General features: G+C 41.0%; 1 protein-coding gene across 1 annotated transcript; it reads left to right on the top strand.

The window, feature by feature from the left end:
• The first annotated feature begins 3,785 nt into the window (after positions 1–3,785).
• On the top strand, positions 3,786–9,956 carry LOC120720759 (P2Y purinoceptor 14-like). The gene is made up of 4 exons (XM_040010532.1): positions 3,786–4,916; positions 8,354–8,456; positions 8,559–8,809; positions 8,986–9,956. Exons 2-4 carry the CDS (start codon positions 8,358–8,360, stop codon positions 9,668–9,670), a joined length of 1,035 nt encoding a protein of 344 aa, XP_039866466.1. The 5' UTR covers positions 3,786–4,916; positions 8,354–8,357; the 3' UTR covers positions 9,671–9,956.
• Positions 9,957–13,590: the final 3,634 nt, after the last annotated feature.

The raw sequence follows: 13,590 nt of genomic DNA, 5'->3' as shown, positions 1-13,590 counted from the left end.
TTTCACTGAAGCAGAGCAGGACAGACTGAGCGTGAACAGCTTGAGTCTAATATTTGCTGTAACGCTGGATCATTAATAAAAGAGAAAACGTTTTATTCTGTTTGAAAAAATCTCTCCAAGCAGTTCAAAACCATGCAGCGCAAGTGACCTCGTTTGGGCTTTGTGGCTGTTTCATTTTAATTCAGTGTCATTTTAATCGCACAGTGGTCAGTGTGTTCACTAGAACCATCCACACTCAGCCGCCTTCTAAAGCAGGTACAGTTGCAGCTTTGTGTTGTTTGAAGCGTCATCATTCCTGGACGATCAGCGCAGACAGAAAAGGGCTTCAAGGGTCAGAAATATAAAAACAACTTTATTCTACTGTATTTATTCTACTTTAGCCTCCTGTAAACTCAACATGTTCTTCTAATATTATAGTTTTATCTTCCTTTGTGAGATCCGTCGCTCTGCTGCTGTTAGCTTATCCATGTTTGTGATTGATCAGATACGTGAACGCACTCTTTTAGTAAACCCTGGGTTGGTGTTTTAAGTTTATAACCAACTTAAAGTGTCCTTTTAGCGTCAATGATGATGTCTGGATATGTTATTAATATTATTGTTGTTATTTTGAATCCGTTATTACATTCAGGACACAAATAATGATGATGTCAAAAGAGAGCAAGCTGTTTATTGATTGGTTGAGAAAGTCTTCAAGATAAGACTCCAACATTACATTGAGAATCATAGGAAACGAAGCGAGAGGCGGGACTATTTATACACTGAGGAAAGTGAGAAAATGAGAAAATGCAAATACTAAATACAGACACAAGAAGATTCAATGACGACGTGACAGTGACGGTGGAACAGGAAGTGATACGAGGCAGAGGGAGTCGAAGGCAAAATACCGAGAGCTAAAATTTCCACTCACACTAATTAAAACAGTAGATTACAGAACTGACGGTCGTCATTAGAACAACCAAAATGTAAAACCAGAGCTCACACAAACTACGACTCAGAATTAGGAACGTCCAAAGCTGTCACACACCTCTGACCCACAGCACCCGCCTCCTCCTCACTAAGATCACGAAGGCTTCAGAGTGTTTTCTAGAAGCTTATTCAGTTTGTGTGGGATCCTTCGATATGATCCACGGTAAGCAGACGCGTCAGATTCAGTTACAAACTGTGGCACACAGGGCAGTATCTGAGGCAATCTACCCCCACACGCACACTACGTGGGTTTATTTGTGATGTGTGTGTGTGTGTGTGTGTGTGTGTGTGTGAGAGAGGCAAACCACACTCTGTGGGAGTGCAGACTTCACTGTAGCTCAGCTATGTGCAATTTTATGTTAGAGGAAGTTAACCCGTGTGGGTTTTTGTGCAATTCTATGGAGTGATATGGGACGAGAAAGAGGAAACTGAATGTACCAAGTAAGAAAACAATGAACGAATGAACAAAAATATTTTGGAAGGAAGGACAGGAGGAAGGAAGGAAGACAGGAAGGAAGGGAGGAAGGAAGGAAGGAAGGAAGGAAAGAAGACGATGGATCGCACACAAGGAGCTGTTTAACATTTGCAAACTCACTTGTATCGAGCAAAGGATGATAGTTTTATCCTGACCAGGTTTGCTCTGTTTATTTTCTTCTTCTTCCTCTTTTTTGTTTCCTTGTTTGTTTGTTTTCTCTTTTTTTGGTGGTGGTGGAGGTTTAATTTAGTAATGTAGATTTTTGTTGGAAAGAGGGATCATTAACTAACTTTGTTAAAATAAATACATCGATCGCTAGTGAACGTCAGCTGACAGAAGAACTTTTCATTCTCACTTCAGACGTATTTTGTCAGTTTTTTAAAGACATCTTTTCTCCTTATATGTCTTGTCACTTGGTTCTCACTCATGTACACGGTGTACATCACTTCCTGTTCTGTTTCCTGTTGTAACACACAGTATTGTCTTCTTCTTTTACCGCACTACTGAACAGCTGCTGTTTACGCTGTCAAAGTGAAAATATAAACCGCACATTTGGGTCTCGAACAGAACGAGAGAGCAGCCTCCTGTAAGTCTGCTACCATGTCTGCTGCTAATAAGAGAAGAAACCACAAAACACTCACTGGTGTTTAGGTGCTCTGTCGCTTTAGAGGCACAGCTGGAGAGCAGTCAACCATTTTAAATGAACAACCCCCCCGAGCCTCATTCCGCCCCAGGTTTTCTGACCATTTTATCCCTGCACGTTCACCACATGTTGTCCAAAGAGAATCACCCTGAAGTCTTTAAATCACAAGATTTCATTCACGTCATGACAAATTAGTGCTGAATGGTAGAAAACTTCCACTTGGTACTTATTCATTTATTGATCAAACACGAGGCTGATTTTCAGCAGATTAACCTCAAACCAACTGTGAAACAAAGGGGAAGACATTTTCTGGCTTGTTGTTCCCAACAAGGGGGGTAAAGGAAACAGGAGTGCAGAATGAGCGGACAATATAGTAAACAATAAAAATGAAGGCAAAGTATTTTTACTGGGCCGATAACCATAAAGGGCTTTGTGCACGAGAATGTGTAAAACTGGCTCCAACACGAGGCAGTAGAATATGAGGATCTAGCTTTTTAGACCCTGTTAGACATTTTAGTTTTTAGATTTTAGATCTATACTTTGTCAGTGTCAGAGAAAACATGCCTTACACCAGATTTAGCTGCTATCTTATTCCATCTGACGTCCTTGGGTGGGTACACACTTTGCATAAGACATATAATTTCCTCATCATTTCAGAGTTCTGTCTGGGCTCCTCCTCTCATTTGTAAAGGCCTGAACCACCTCACTTAGAAGGCATTTACAAGACATCCTAATTATTAATTTCCTTTGCTTATCCTGCTTTGTGTCCTCTTAATGTTTACCCCTGAACAGCTTCATTATGAAACTTTACTTTTGTCGAGCTCAGCAGCATCCAGCAACTAAAAGGTCTATCTGAAGAACCTGACAGCTGCACTTCTCTGCATCACCCACTATGTCAGCAAGTCATTTACTTTTCCAAAGCTCTGCTGCAGCTTTGGTGCTTCTGCCCTGCCCCTCATTATGTATGCATGCTTCTCTTAATGGAGTACATCACTTCCAACAGGTATAAAACCTTTAATGTTTTCATGTGGCAGCTCAAGGTAATATTAAGACAGCTTTAATTTGCTGCTGATCAAACCATGAACTTCTCTATTTACCACAAATCACTCTACACCAGTTACACCATCATCTCCCTGTCGTTCTTCATATCGTCGGTCTTCTTCGACTACAGGAACTCCCACGGAGTGTTACTGTCACAGCAGAGGCTGCTGGCCTCCTATGGCTCTGAGAAGATTTTGAAGTCTGACCACTATGGTGGTAGTTTCCAATGTCTATCTGGCCTTTTTGTTTAGCTTTTCCTTTGTAATGCTTTTTGGACCCAATGGAGGCTGGGGATTTTCTCTATGAGGACAAGGGGCAGCTCAAACTAGTTAACGGTATATAAAACTTTAACATTTTATAAAATGCCCACATTTCCAGTTTCTGCAGAGCTCACTGATCAATAAGGGGCTGAAATGAACACTATCACACTCCCACACAAGCAACATGAGGGTTTCTGCTGCTAGCTTTCAGCTATTAGTACAACATCTTATTTAACATGAATAAACAGGGATAGCTCAGTAGGTAGAGTGGTGGCCCCATGATCGGAAGGTCGGGGGTTTGATTCCCCTGAACAGCTACCCTGAGGTACCCCTGAGCAAGGTACCGCCCGTACACACTGCTCCCCGGGCGCCAAATGGCTGCTTCACTGAGTGAATGGATTAAATGCAGAGAGGAATTTCCCCACGGGGATCAATAAAGTACACTTTCTTTCTAAACTGAAGTAGCCTATGATCAAACTTATACAAAAGCATGATATCTGATTTTTGATGTCTGAAAAAATATATTAACATTTACACCTATCAAGATGAACTTTTCACCAGGAACTGTTACATGACATAATACAAATGAAAACATAGATAATGTCTTAATTCTTTTGATTATAGGAAAAATCCAATTTCTCTATTTTTCTATTTAAATTTTTTCTCTACTGTCATAACTACAGATGTTTGATTTCATAAATAAAGATGTAGAGAAAAGTTGATAAGACAGCAATTCTTCCAGAAAGAAGAACACTACTGCATCACTACTTGGTACGGCAACAGCACCGCCTACAACCACAAAACTCTCCAGAGAGTGGTGCTCTGAAAGGATCATTGGAGGAGAGCTTCCTTCCAGGAAATCTACAGGAAGCGGTGCCTGAGGATAGCGGGGAGGATCATCAAGGACTCCAGTCACAAGCTGTTCAGACTACTTTTGTCAGGCAGAGGTTCTGCAGTATCCGGTCCTGAACCAGCAGACTGAGAGACAGCTTTTTCCATCAGGCCATCAGACTGCTGAACACTTCACAGACACATCACTGTCACTTATTCTTATGGTTCTTGTATTTTGCACACCACGTTTGGCTTGTGAAGCTTGCACACAATGTGACAATAACAGTGATTTGATTTGAAAGAAGGAATGTCCAAACTTCAAATGACAAAGGAGTGAATAATAAGCATGGGAGACCAACCCAAAAGTGTCCGGAGTGACACTGTGACCTGTGGCGGAGACTGGCGTAGTTTAACATAAACTTGTATTGTTAATGAACACTCAGGATCCGTGACACTGGTTTTTCTGGTCTTATTTGTGAAGAGAACATGCAACGTACATTGGCTGCAGGTACTGTCTCCTGCTAGCTGTAGTGATAAGGACACTAAAACCAAAGAACAATAAGTCAGTGGTAACAAACAGGAAACAAGTGTAGTGTAGCAAGATGTCTAGCAGTTGTGTTTCCTGATTTACACTGACACCATTCCATCTTAGAAGAACCAAAGCAACTATTCGTCCACACAGAAAGCTGCAGAAACAGAGGTGAGTCCCGTTAGTTTCTTACCCTCACGTTTATTTTTTACTCCTACTGATAAAAGCATGAATGAATAAGACCATTTTTAAATTACTCCCAATTTAGGAAACAAAAATACTCAGCAAACTTCCGTCAAATTCAAAAGCTTATCTGATTATACCTTTATAAATCTGTTACTGACTAAGCCAAGTACAATGATGAAAAATCTTTACCGCACCATTATATTCAGTCATATCATTCAAATAAGAGCTCTTTTCTTACAAATACTGCATGTGCATTTATCCGAGTAGTTAACCAACCTTTTCACCACAGACACTGTAAGAGAGTTTGCTTGTGTCTATGAAGAAAACACAACCTGTGTCAGCTGCAGGTACTGCCTCATGAAAGCTGTAGTGATACGGACACTAGCAAAAAGTGTAAACAGTGAAATATCAGTCAGCAAAGATAAAGAGATACAAGCGGCCTGTGGCAACTTTGTGATTGAACGTGATGATCGCTTGTTTTTTAGCAGCGTGATTGCAAACTATTTATAGCAGCTTTAATCACATGATGGGTCTGCATTTTCTGTGTACCCCTTTCAGTCGCAGCAAACAGGAAATAAGTCAGAGTTCAAAGAAGAAGTGCAGCAACCACGTGTTTTCTTATCTGTAGTGACATTATTACATCCGAGAACAACCAAAGTAACTTTTCCTGCTTACAGACGACCTCTAACCCGAGGAGAGTCCTGTTTGTTTCTCATTCTCAAATCTGCTGTATTTCTACTAATAGAAAACTAAATAAATAAGAAGATTTGGAATCAGTCATTACCAGAGATGGGCAGTAACGCGTTACTTGTAACTCGACAGCAAGGGCCGCGAGCTGCCGTCAGCTTTCGACTTTGTCGAATTCACTCGCTCGCTCTTTGTCAACTGATCCTTCCCCTCCAAGTAACGCAGTAACGCGTCACTTGTAACGCGTTACTGTAATCTGATTACTTTTTTCAAGTAACGAGTAAAGTAAGGGATTACTATTGCAAAAACGGTAATTAGATTACAGTTACTTTCCCGTAGGAACGCTGCGTTACTGCGTTACTAAAACCGTGATTTTTTGTGAGAATGTCTCACGACGTAATGGGAAATTCACAGAGAAACTCGCGGATTCTTCAACTGACCGCGGCACACCTGCACCAGGGTAGACCTCCGCCTACCTCAGTCCTGCTTTACAGGTGAAAATAGAGCAACAGGACCGCTGAGTCTTTGACTTTATTTATTTTCTGCTGTGTTTTACTTGCATCTATTTGAAAGACTGAGTGTAAACACAAAAAATATTTTATTTTATGCGCTGGAATGTGCAGAAAATAGGTTTAAATGTTAAACTAATTTATTCAAGTCAGAGAATGTTGCATATAATTAAATTTTTGCTTGATGCATAAAGTTAAAAGATTAAAACTGATAAAACAAGTTAAAAAAGAGACTTTTCCATTTGATTACATTTTGTGTGATGGATTATGTAGAAAAAGTAGAATTGGGCTGAAAGATCTATCGCTTTATCACCTCTTCAGGTTGTAAATCGTGTTTTTAAAAAGTAACTAAGTAACTAAGTAATTCATTACTTTTGAAAATAAGTAATCAGTAAAGTAACGGGATTACTTTTTTGTGGAAGTAATCAGTAATTAGTTACTGATTACTTTTTTCAAGTAACTTGACCAACACTGGTCATTACATATGGAACAAAAATACTTAGCTGTCTTTTCTACTGTTCAGAAGGCTAATCTGTCTACACCCTGGATGTCTTTGTGCCAGCTGCACTGATGAAAAACGTTATGCTCAAACACGCGGTTAATACTGGACAAAGTGTGATTGGCACATCATTATAGCCAGTGCTAGATATTCAATAATCCCACTTCATTTTTCTGCTGTGACAGTGTGAGGTTATCTGAGTAGTAAAGCTTTAAGCTTTGCTTTTAACAGTGCAGGTGCAGTACTATCAACAACTTCAGGGTTGTTCATTAAAGATAACTGAAAAGTGAATATTTGGTATTTCCCATGGAGATCACAAAAGCAAAGAGCGACTGCTGTGGTTTAATTTAAGAACTTTTTTGACTTGCTTTCTGAATTACTTGGATCTGGGATAACACAGAAATACTCAACATCCACTATTCTCTTTATTTATTTTTTGACCATCAACATAAATATTTTAATGTAACTTGTGTTTACACTTCCTTGTAAAATCTCCAAGGTTTTCTCACTTTTCAATGTAAAGAATGGAGATTTAACCCAGTGTGAAAGTTTTTTTGTAAGTAGCAAGTGCTCAACTCTCATTGGATGAAAAAAGGCGGTCCTACATATTTGTTCAAATGAAAGGACTTTTGCTGGTCGTAAGTGACTCTAAGGTTTCTCACAGTAGTACTGGAGTCTAAAGAAGAAGACTGAAATTGTGATTAATAGACAGAGTGGGTTTACAGCCAGCACACCCTGTGATTTAATAGCTGACAGAACCACTTCTAGCAGCAATAATTTGAAGCAAGCATTTCTGTAGGATTATATGAGTCTTGCATTACTATAGAGAAATGATTGTACTTGGTAATGGGTACGAGATGTTAGTGCTGATATTTGTTTGTTTTTTACTAACTGTGCTGCTGTAGATTATGGGCACACATTTACACTTTAGTCTCACCTGTTCAAAGGATGCTGGCCGACACCATTTATACACAAATCTTGATAAAAACCATTTGTGTAAATCAACCTTTTCTCTCCATCATAGCAGCCAGCTCTCTGTAGTAATGCCCCCATATTTAATGTCTGTACTCTCACCTCCTCACTCCTGCCTTTCCTTCTCTCCTGCTGCCTCCTAACATATGTCCTCCCTGCTTTTCCTTTGTCTTTGCCCCACAGTTTCCACCAAGCACCCTGTTGGTCAACAGCACTGGAGGCAGTGGTTGACCAAATTGTATTAAAAGACTGCTGCCACTATTGAGATGTTTAATTACATTTGATTGATGTTGTTTTCTTTCCACAAATAGAGTTTGCATAACAGATGATGTCACTAGCAGTTTCCTATACAGTATTTGCATTTGCGTTAATTTTGCCTTTAAGGCTTGTTCATCATGTAAAAAACAAACATAACTGTTGTGCATTGAATTGAATTTAGGTAAACTGTCACTAAACTCCACCAGAAGGGAAAGTGCTGTTTAAAAAGACAAATATGGTGGATTTTAGCACTTATCAGAATTTAATAACATTGGTTTAACTCTGATTTAACAAAACAAACTAAGAAATTATGAAGTATTTTAATGAAGATGGTGTATTTAAGACTCCTATTTAATCTTAATCTTTTTATCTATCTATTGTTTTACTGTACACCGAGGGCCATGGGAGCATTGCAATTTCAAATTCCTGTGTATGACTGTAAATATGGTCTTTGACAATAAAGCAAACTTTGAATTTGTATTTATTTTTACCTTCAGAAACATGGCCGACTCAAACAACATCACTTCAAACCAGACCTGTGTTATGATCGATACGTCAGTCAGCACTTTCTTTATACTGGTCTACAGCATGGTCTTTCTGGTAAGTTTCAAATCTTCAGACTATGCTCTGTTAGAAATGGGTTTAAGGATCACAGTGCATGTACCAAGGTAATGTTTCTTCCATTGTCTATGTCCTGCTTAGGTGGGTTTACTTCTCAATTGCTTCATCATGAAGTTATACTTTCAACAGCAAGCATCTAGTAGCTTAATGGTCTACCTGAAGAACCTGACAGCTGCTGACTTCCTGCTCTGCCTCTTTCTACCGCTCCGTATCGTCCACTATGCCAGGAATTCTGTTCCCATTCAGAGACTCTACTGCACCTTTGGAGCTTCTGCCATCTTCCTCAACATGTACGCCAGCATCATATTCATGGGGTACATCGCTGTTAACAGGTAAGGATTTCTGAATGCAGTTGATGTCAATTTCAAAACTATATTAATGGGTCGACTACAAATCCTGCACTCCTGAATAGAGAATGGTGGTGTCTTTTAGTCTCAATGACTTTTGTAGATTTAGCAGAACTATTACTGCTTAGTGAAGTACTGCTTCCTTTCTCTTCTTTCCTCAGGTATCTGAAGATTGTCCATCCTTATAGGACTCACTTCCTCCAAACAATACAAGCAGCCCGCAAGATTTCCCTAATCACCTGGTTGATTCTGCTGGCTCCCACAGTTATCTACAACATCCTGCTTTTGATCACTCAGCCACATGTATCTGCAGGTCCTGGTTGCTGCAGCGCCTTCTTTAGTGAATTCGGCAGTGTGCTCCACAAAACACTCCATGCTGGCTGCATTAGCATCTTCCTGTTGGTCTTCATATCCCTGGTCTTCTTCTACTACAGCATCTCCCGCAGGGTGTTGCTGGTACAGCAGAGGCAGCTGGCCTCCTCTGGCTGCGAGAAGCTCCTGAAGTCTCGCAGGAACATGTTGGTGCTGGTCAGCATCTTCTGTATTTGTTTTGTTCCCCATCACCTGGTTCGCCTTCCTTTTACTTTTCTATGCAGCAAGGGCTTTGTTGGTCAGGTGTTATACTACTTGAAGGAGGTGGCTACCTTAGTGTCAGTTTTCAACATCTGCGTGGATCCTGTTGTTTACTTTTTTCTCTGTAAGGCTTTTCGGGCCCAGTTGAGCCAGAAGACAGCATCGCTGAGAGCACATGTCAATATTCAACAATCAAAGGAGGAGAATGAAAACACTGAGCAACAGCTTAGCATCCTCCAATCAACAGCAATGAGTCAAACCAGTGAGCTGTGAGGAACAGTTCAACATTTTTCAAAATTAAAACAGACACCTACACAGACAGCATTGATGTTTATATTTCTATCTTATGGCTATTAGTACAATGGCTGTTTTAGCTAGAATAGATTATGGCAAAGTCCACACATACATGGGTGTTTTCATCCTGTCCACATGTGCAGTATTGAAAAAATATCTCTGTCCGCAAGTAAATGCAAAAAACGAAGTCAAACGCTGTTAAGAACATGCCAAATCTTTTTTTTTTTTGTGTCCCGTTTGGATCTTTTGCCATCAGAATTGTTGTCTTAAGGCCAAGAAAGATGCGAAGTGGATTTATTTATTTTCATCATGGCCTTGTCATATTGGTCCATTTGATTGACCTTTATTATAATTATGTATTTATTTTACAAACGGGACAGACACGACTGGGGGATGGGACAGAGAGAAAGAATGAAAGAAAGAGAGGGAGAGAAAGAAAACCAGAGGGAAGAAGAGACGGTGAGAAAGGGAGGAGGAAAGAAAGAAAAACAAACAAAACACCTGGGTCACCTGTATGGAGAAAAAAACAGAAGAAAGAAGAAGAAGAAAGCAAAACCAAAAAAAGAGCAACATAATAAAAAACAGCACCATCACAATAAACTAGCTAGCAGTAGATAACAGTAGATACTAAATAATAAACGATATTGTGCAGCACGCAAGATAGACAGCGCACAATGTGCTTTGAGGCAGCAGCCAAGAAAGCTGTAGTCCGCGTCTGTGAACACCCGTGTGTACACCTGTGTGCATACCTGTGTGGATCAGCATGCTTGTATTCCAAAGGTTTCTCCATGTAACGATCTGCCCGGGAGTGTGGGGGAGCCACAGCCCCGTCCTCCAGGGTATGAAGCAGGTATGGAGGAGATCCAGGCCCCAGATATCTAGAGGCCCCAGAGTACGAGGACCGAGGAGGACCACCAAAAGGGGGGAACCGTGCCACTCTCCTGGGAAGAGCTGAGTAGAGCCCCAAACGAGAGGTCACCCAGCACCTACGGAGCAGAGGCCAGAGGGGGTTGCAGTGGCGTGCCCGCGGGCTCTGCAAGCAGCCAGCTGTGCCAGAGAGGACCGAGCTTCAGGCCCAGAGGCCAGAGGACTGTTAAATTTCAGACACTTTGATAAGTCTTCACATATCTCACGCCAAAACTTTTGAACTGGTGGACGGAACCAAAGAGCGTGGATATAATTGTCCGGTGTATTTGCTGTGCAGTGTGAGCAGTTGTTGGAAGGCGTATAGCCCATCTTGGACATCCTATGACCAGTATAGTGCACTCTGTGTAATATTTTGCATTGTATTAATTGCAAACTGGGATTTCTGATCCACTGAAAGGTTTTTAAGTATATCTGAGACCAAAGGATTGCGTCTAAATTGATTGATAAATCTGCTTCCCATTTTGCAATAGGAAGGGATATTGATTCATCCATTTTAGAAAGTGTTCTGTATATTTTAGACAATAATTTGGGGGGTTTTAGACTAAAAAATTGAACCACACTTGGTGGTGTTTGTAATTCAGCTTCACTGGGATTAAATTTCTTTTTTTACTATGGATTTAATTTGTTGATATTCCAAAAATCTTTTCTTGTTGATCCCGTATTGTGTAACTAGTCTGTCAAACAAAATAAAGTCTGTTCCTTCCAACATATGTTCCAAGTATTTAATTCCTTTGCAACTCCAATCTGGAAAGTTTATCATATTATTGTTTTGTAATATGTCCGGATTGTTCCAGATAGGTGTACGTTTGCATGTCATTTTTAGAAACTCCCATCATGCTGTCAGAGAAGAGCTGATATTGATGCTTTTAAAACATTCATGTCATTTGATGTTTGAGCTGATAAATGGTAGGTCTGAAATTTCTATGTTATTACATAGTACCTGTTCTACATCTATCCAAGGTTCATCTAAGAGGGTGTGTTTAAACCATCTGGAGATGAACTGAAGCCTGTTGGCTAAAAAATAGTGATTAAAGTTAGGCAGATCTAATCATCCTTTATCCTTGGTCTTTTGTAGTGTTTTTAAGCTGATATGTGGGGGTTTATCTTTCCAAAGGAATTTAGAAATATACGAGTCTAACATACGAGTTGTATGAAGTACAGTTATACAGAAATGTGAACTATGCAAGTTATAAACAGTTGTAGGATTAAAAATTATCGTATGTACAGAATGATTATTTACACAGAGCTATACAGTAGTGCAGTTTAGATAAGTGAGATATGTAGATAGTTTCTACAGAGGCTATATAAAGTGCCAGTGGTTGTGAGTGGTGGTTCAGTCCATGTTATTATTGTGTGTTTGAGGGTACAGTTGTCCATTGTGGGTGTGTGTATGTTCAGTCCATGAGTTTAACGTGGGTCAGATGTCAGGAGGCAGAGTTCAGGAGTCTGACAGCTGTGGGGAAGAAGCTGTTCCGGTACCTGGTGGTCTTAGTCCGGAGGCTCCTGTAGCACCCCCCAGAGGGCAGGAGGGTGAAGAGTCCATGTGATGGGTGACTGGGGTCTTTGATGATTTTCCCAGCCCTTTTCAGACACCGCTTCCTGTAGATGTCTTTTATGGCAGGAAGTGGTGCTCCGGCGATGCGCTGGGCAGTTTTCACGACCCTCTGCAACGCCTTCCGGTCCGAGGCAGAGCAGTTCCCGTACCGGACTGTTATACAGTTGGTCAGGATGCTCTCGATGGTGCAACGATAGAAGTTCACCAGGATGTCTGAGGACAGGTGGTTCTTCCTCAGAGTCCTCAAGAAGAAGAGGCGCTGGTGAGCCTTCTTGACCAGCTTGGAGCAGTTGGTCGTCCAGGTGAGATCCTCGGAGATGTGGACTCCCAGGAACTTGAAGCTGCTCACACGCTCCACAGCCGTCCCCTTAATGTGGATGGGTGGATGTGGGTCAGCATTCCTCCTTGGTCTTCTCGGTGTTAAGCAGCAGGTTGTTTCTGTCGCACCACTCAGCCAGACGATCCACCTCCTCCCTGTAGGCGGCCTCATCGTTGTCACTGATGAGGCCAATCACCGTGGTGTCATCTGCAAACTTAATGATGGTGTTGGAACCATCAGCAGGTCTGCAGTCGTGGGTGAAGAGGGAGTAGAGGAAAGGGCTCATCACACAGCCTTGTGGTACACCGGTGTTCATTGTGATGGTAGATGAGCAGTGGTTATCCAGCCGGAGATGTTGGGGGCGATTGGTCAGGAAGTCCAGTATGCACAGTCCAATATGTACTGTTGTAAATTTTGACTAGCAGTTAGTGGGGATAGGTTAATTGATTAATCTAAATTGCCCATAGGTGTGAATCTGTGTGTGAATGTGAGCGCGAATGGTTGTCTATGTCTCTATGTGTTAGCCCTTCGACAGGCTGGCGACCTGTCCAGGGTGTACCCCGCCTCTCGCCCTATGACATCTGGGATAAGCTCCAGCGCCCCCCGCGACCCTGAAAAGCAGAAGCAGAAGCGAATGGATGGATGGATGTTTTAAATTACTTTTAATTTTTTTTTAATTCAGTTCAGTATTATTTCTATAGTGCCAAATCATAAGCTTGAAGGGGCTTTGTATTCCAGGGCAAAGGCCCAACAAAAATAGAGAAAAAACCCCAAGGCTAATTTACACCATTTACCACCATTGAGGCCTGCTCTCATAAAGTGTCATAGGTTTTACTCTGTCTGTAAAGCTGGTTTTCAGAAATATAAGATTTTAGAGTACCATCTTTAGCCAGTATAGTATGACGTCACCAGGTTGGTTGGTTGGGGCATATAGACTTCGCTAACATAAAGTAATGTAACTAATGACAGAACCAATAACTCACTAGAAAACAAGGACGCTGAAACTAAAAATGAGTCTGAGAGGTTCGTTTTTGTTCTGTCCCTGAGTGCAACAATGAACTCTATGTTAATCAAGAAATCAAGAATAAGGTGTCTACT

This window comes from Simochromis diagramma, unplaced genomic scaffold (assembly GCF_900408965.1).
Source record: "Simochromis diagramma unplaced genomic scaffold, fSimDia1.1 OVJJ01000418.1, whole genome shotgun sequence".
NCBI lineage: Eukaryota > Metazoa > Chordata > Actinopteri > Cichliformes > Cichlidae > Simochromis > Simochromis diagramma.
Note: the sequence above shows the minus strand (reverse complement) of the source record. Positions and strands in the feature narration are given on the sequence as shown.

What these genes read in the sequence shown, in the direction of transcription:
- LOC120720759 (XM_040010532.1), top strand. Translation starts at nt 8,358, where the DNA reads ATGGCCGACTCAAACAACATCACTTCAAACCAGACCTGTGTTATGATC. An exon ending in TCTACAGCATGGTCTTTCTG is followed by an intron (nt 8,457 to 8,558) that starts GTAAGTTTCAAA and finishes TGTCCTGCTTAG; the next exon opens with GTGGGTTTACTTCTCAATTG. An exon ending in GGGTACATCGCTGTTAACAG is followed by an intron (nt 8,810 to 8,985) that starts GTAAGGATTTCT and finishes TTCTTTCCTCAG; the next exon opens with GTATCTGAAGATTGTCCATC.